Raw genomic sequence first — 6,297 nt, 5'->3', positions numbered from 1 at the left:
AAAATTTAAGCGGACGCGGGCATGCTCGCATTGGTTAACGGACAAAATTCAATGCCCTGCCCATTTTAAAACGGGCTAACGGGCTTGCGAGCAGTCCGTGGGCATTGTTAAATAATTAAAAAAAATAAAAAATTCATATAATAATTGAAATGAAATTAAATAAAGTAGTTGAAGATAAAAAGGTAACAAAATTTTTTATACTTTATATGAAGTTTAACAAATCACATTAGATTACAATTTTTTTGGGATTAAAAATTACATTACATCACTTATTTAATTTTTTTTTTTACTTTTTCCTTAAAATTATGTTTATGGGTCATCCGCGTGCCCAACGGAAATACCCGCAAACTTGGCAAGCAAAACGGGTCAGGCGAAATAGGCAAATGGGCAAAATTTGTATGTCCTGCCCACACAAAAACGCGGGCTATGCAGGTGGCCGCGAGCAATGCCCGTTTTGCCTTATCTAATTCCTGACACAGTTTTGGATGACTCTACAAACCTTGTGGACAAGGTTTTTCATGAAGAGATGGACAATGATAGCAAACCTGAGATAGAAGGCCCAACTCGGCCCAAAAGGAACATACAAAAGTCTAGGTGGCTTGCAGATTATATTGAAGATATTTAATTGTGTTTTCAGTCTTTAATTTTAATTAAAATATTGGGCCAAGTATATAAGCCCAATGTAGGATGGAAACTCTAAAAACTACTTAAATGTGTATATATAGTCTACTGCTGCAGAAAGAAAGCAATTAATGAAGTATTATTCAGTATTTTTTTTGTTTAATTAAGTTAGTTTAATTCCCTGTAGACTATCATCTCATCCTCTAGCAAATTCCATAACATAATGACCTAGTTTTATTTACCACTAATTTTTTCATTTGTTATAATATTTTCTAGCCAATACAAATAAAAGGGTACAGTGATACACATTTTAGGAAACAATATATGCTAGCAATTTAGGTTGGTGCTTTAGTTTCATAATCTCAATGTCAGGTGTCTCCAAAATCAATACAGGGCTTGAGGAGAAGGTTTCCATTATGGATTGATGGGAAAGAAAGAAGCTTATGGAAAGATAAGAAAGAAAATTTGGTGGTAATCTCTTTTCATCTCTTGAACAAGTTAGAAATAAGAAAGTAAGCTTTTGGAGGGTATGTGAATGTGACAATGACATAAAGCAAAATCAACAAAATTTATGTTAGAAGCTTTACAAACAAGTTGCATATATCTCTTCTTCATAAAGTGGAAAAGGATTAATTGAATTTGGAAGCTCCTGTAATACTAACAGGAAGAAACAGCTTAATCTTTAGAAGTTCCCCAAAGCAAGTACAATACATAACCAAGGAAAATAGGAGCTAAAATACACATATGATAGTAACAATGCAGTATACACTATAATGAATCCTCTTCTGTTACCACATAAATCTTACTACTAGACATGGAATGTGAAAAGACTATATAAGTTTTTTTTCTTTAAAAAACAAAAATATCTACAAATAATAACTTAAGTAACAAGTTACCAATCACAAAACCAAGGAAGAATATAGCATCAAGAAGCAACTTCCCCCTCCCATCCCCTGATGCTCATGAAGCTCAGAATAATTTTTTTGCTGCTCGAAAGAGGAATACACAGCCGAAACTGCAAGGAAGGATGACGGTCCGGGAAGGTATCCTTGATACAGAGAAGGAAAACATCCAAAACTTCTGGATTTTTTGGAAGAAATGCTCCGACCAAACTTCCACAATGAACACGTATCAAAACGCCTTGGATCATATAATTGTATGAACCCATCCTCATTTTATTTTATATGAACTTAAACGTTAAGAGGATAAGTTCGACCTGGCACGGCCATCCTTTCTGAGACATCAGCCAACGAGCTTAGATTGCACTTGATCAAACCCTCCACGAAGTAACAAGTTTCTTCCACGGTGTTCCCATCTGGCACATCCACCACAAATGATTCAATCACCATTGTACCAGGTCTTCCATCAATGACCTCTGGATGGACGGTGATGACAGAAGAGTAGTTCTGTGAATTTCGCATAACATGATTTGAGTCAGCGTGATAATAGAGCTAGCAAATGAACCTCTTAAAGTGTCAATGTAACAGCTATGAAACTAGTTAACAATCTTATAGTTAGTAGCATATATACCATGTACATATCAGTAAAATAAAACAAATATCCATGCATTATAATTTGTGATTCCAAGAATGAATAAATGTGTAAGTGTTACTAAAGATATTCTTCCAACTTTTTCTATAAATTTTTTTATTTATGTTTCAACTTTCAACCAACTTTTTCAGCTCTGGACAGTGCCTCAAACACTAGAACATTGGTGATGGCACTGTATAGAACTACAACATTAATTTAAGTAAATGAGGGAGGTCCATTATGATAGGTTGGAAAATGAGGCCAAACATAATGCAAATAAAGTTAATCAACCAACTAAGGTTGTAAGAACATTATGAATTACAAAACAAACAGTAAATACCAACACCAAATAGGAGACTCTGTAGTTCACAATCCACTCAACCTATTCCCCTATACTGATACATGAAAATGAAGGCAGGTCAAAGGTATGATTATAGAAAAGACAATGATCTCTGAAAGTATACCAATTAAACAAGAGAAACATGGCAAATGAGGAGCACATATGTTGTTCCAAAAAGCGTGTCACTCCATGTGCCACTTGTTGTGATCGGTTGAAAAAAATGTATTTAAGTTAAAAGTTTAATAACGAAGTATTTTTCTGACCAATCACAATTGGTGACGCATGGAGTGGCACAAGCAGAAGATGTACTCCCAGGCAGGTGAGCATTTGGTCGATATCCAACATTTATTTCTCACAACCTCGTTATACCTATTAAGCTATTCTTTCAAAACAAACTCCACATTACTAGAAAGATTATTAGACTAAGCAAATTCTTCATTTGTATATGGAAGAATTTTATCAGCTAATAACTCAACTACATACTCACAGTTAACATATCCAATTATGACCACTTAGAAGCTAACAATATTTAGTTATCAAATTATCATACCCTCAGCCTATGGTCACCTCCAACAATCCTTATGCCAAGAATGTGTTCCTCATCATTAAGTTGTTCCAACCTCTCAGTACTGGTTGTGGCTGGAAGACCAGATTTAACATTCACTTCTCTAACATTCCCAATGCTAATGTTCCCCTGCATGATACACCTGCTAACAAATGGTTTGTATTTCTGAGGCTGATCAAATCTTCTAACAAGTGACCACACCTGAAATAGAGATATAAACTAATCAGATCAAACAATAATCAGTCTTTTTTTGTCTCTGTTGCCGCAAATTCACATTATAATAAATCATGTCATCACATAATTTTTTTTTCAATTTGATGGCACAGAAGCTCCATTTGAGTGTCCCATAGACTAAGCATAAGTGATAAGAGTGTCTACGTCCCCGTGAGCGCTGAGTGACTAGTAAGATATTACTATAGAATAGAATAAGAATTACAAGCTCTACCACATCCATAGACCCAAATGACCATGGGGTATTTCTATTTGGTGTGGTGCAAGTAATAATAAGAAACTTGAGTTTAATATATAACATTGATTCCTCAACTGTATTCCAATACTATGCAATAGAACTAATAGAAGAACATATTTCAAGCATCCATGTGGAACTTAAATGAGTGTATAAATTGTTTAATCTACTGGTTTCTTTCTTATTCAAGAGGATTGAAACATAAACTTAACAAACAAATCCATAAAATAAAAAATGACAAAACAGAACCTCCTCCAGTTGTATGAAATATTTTTCATTTTTGGAAATTGGATGTGACATGAAAATTCCAATGAATCTCCTAAAAAATATAGGCTATCCTTCCCCCATAACCAGATTTCACAACAGACCAATCACAACTTGCATCTCATGAGTTGAAAAATCTCAAAAACCAAATTTTCAATACACAAAGAGAACCCAAAATCAATAAAAAGCATCCAACCTCAAGAAAAAAAGGACAAAACCAAGGGACACCCATCAAAGGAAATGCTATAAATCACATACCCAGATGGAGTAATAGAATTGAAAAAAAATCAATTTTTAATAAGAACCAGAAATCAAAAACCCAATTGAGAAACAAAAAAATAGCAGGAAGAAGTTGATGAGAAACAAAAGAAAAGTAACAAGATGAACAGGGGCTTTGATGTGTTTGACAAGTGCAGAAGTGCACTGATTATCTCTAGGTTCATGCTTGTGATGCATCCTTATGTGTTGTGTCTCAATAGCAATAACATCATCACCGTTCATCATCTTATGAACCTTGATAGCTGCTATAACTATCTGTTTCTTTGTGAACTTGCTTCTTTGAATGGTTATTGTTGAAAATGGATAGTGTATCAGTTTCAGTTTTCTCTCACACTCACTATCTCTTTTGGTTTCTGGCTGAGGCGAGGAGGAGATGCAGAGAGAGAGAGAAAGAGTTGGAGACAAAAGTGACAACCTTAGCTTAGTTAGCTTGTGAGTCTATCAAAAATCAATGAATCAATCGAAAATGTTATGATGGATTATGTATTAAAATTATATCAAACTTATACATTAGGTAATATATTTTTCTCTCAAATCTTGTTAGTTTAATGTTTTCTTTATATAATAAAGAGTGATAATATCTATTTTTTATTATTAATCTAAATATTTTATATCGTCATTATATTATCCATTATTTATTTGTATTATATTTTTTGAAGCATGAATAATAATTAAATATGAATAATATATAATATACTAGTCATATATAAAACTCATACCTTAATAAATTCAAACTTAAACGTTTTTTATTCAACGAATAATAGATAACATACTGGTCATATATAAAACTCATACCTTAGTAAATCCAAACTTAAATATTTTCTATTCAACAATATGTTTTCACATACTTAAATATAAAAAATAAAATCCCCTCAGCTCAAAATGTAGATGTGACAATGATAATCTCCCATAACCTTTTGCTTATGTGAAAAACTTGGTAAACAGTCCCAATTAATTAGACCTTTTCTTGGACTTTCCAGAATATGAGGAATAAATATATTTTTATAATTTCCTAAACTATTTAATTAAAAAATGAATTAAAATATGGAATATTAAAATGTTATTTTTGTCACTTGTCATTATCTTACCACAATATTATATCAATGTTAGATATGATCTTAACGCAACCTCAACACAGTATATTTAGAAGCAACGAGTTATGTATTAATAAGTCATTATGATGTGGTCTCACTCTATCAATTCAATTTTTGTTTCTCATTAGTTTCTCTCTTATTCTCTTCTTACTAAATAGAGAAGATAGAGAGAAATACACATATAGAGAGAAAGACAGAAAATGAGAGAAAGGAAGAAAAAAAGTGATTTGATAGAATAAAGAGAAAATTTTGGTTTGATATCATCTTAACACATTATATTTAGAGATAATTCATATTATTTCTTCCAATTCAGTTTTTTTCTTCCATTTCTGTCACCTTCTTGTAAAGATTTATAATTGATTGTCTAATTATGATATGTTAGAGGTTATTTCCAATCAAATTTTTCTCTAGAATGAACCCACAATTGAGAAAAAATTATGTAGTGACAACAAATAAAATTTTGATAACATATTAAAAATTTAATTTTAATTAAAATTTAGTCATAAAAAAAATACATAAATACATTTATCTCTAAAGATGAGATATTGTATATGTCTTCATGCAAGATTTTTTTCCCCACAATTTAATAATTTGTCAATCTATAATTGTTGTGTCTGAATATGATATGTTGGGTCATATCTAACTAGGGATGACAATGAGTCTCGACGGGTTCAGGTAACACTACCCAAACTTACCCATTCTGTCATTTTGAGACTCAAAACCACCCCAGACCATTGTAGATACTCGTTGGGTCTACTACCAGCGGGTCCTGGGTACCCAAAAATTTAGAAAATATTTAAAATATTCTAAAAAACTTGTATATTTGCGCATACATTTTCTACGATCATGTATGTTATTTTATATACTCAAAAAAAGAAAAAATGATGATAACAATTACAAAACATAATTAAAAGTTAAAACACAAAACTTTAAATTATCACTTAAATATATATTTTTATTTAAAAACATAATTTAGAATAAAATACTAAAACATATCAAACGTCAAACTTTCTTCCATTAATGTAATGTTATATCATAGTCATGGATTAACAAATATAACGTCATTTTTAACAACATAACATCAAAATTACTACGAAAACTATGTTTAATTATGTTAGAAAATATATATATATATATA

At 31.6% G+C, this 6,297-nt stretch overlaps 1 protein-coding gene across 1 annotated transcript; it reads right to left on the bottom strand.

The window, feature by feature from the left end:
• Nucleotides 1,334–4,490, bottom strand: LOC109336791 (abscisic acid receptor PYL9-like). The gene is made up of 3 exons (XM_019573617.1): nt 4,165–4,490; nt 3,042–3,257; nt 1,334–2,027 (listed from the first exon to the last, which is right to left on the bottom strand). The coding sequence occupies exons 1-3, from the start codon at nt 4,288–4,290 to the stop codon at nt 1,812–1,814; spliced, it is 558 nt and encodes a 185-aa protein (XP_019429162.1). The 5' UTR covers nt 4,291–4,490; the 3' UTR covers nt 1,334–1,811.

This window comes from Lupinus angustifolius, chromosome LG02, assembly GCF_001865875.1.
Source record: "Lupinus angustifolius cultivar Tanjil chromosome LG02, LupAngTanjil_v1.0, whole genome shotgun sequence".
Classification (NCBI taxonomy): Eukaryota; Viridiplantae; Streptophyta; class Magnoliopsida; order Fabales; family Fabaceae; genus Lupinus; species Lupinus angustifolius.
Note: the sequence above shows the minus strand (reverse complement) of the source record. Positions and strands in the feature narration are given on the sequence as shown.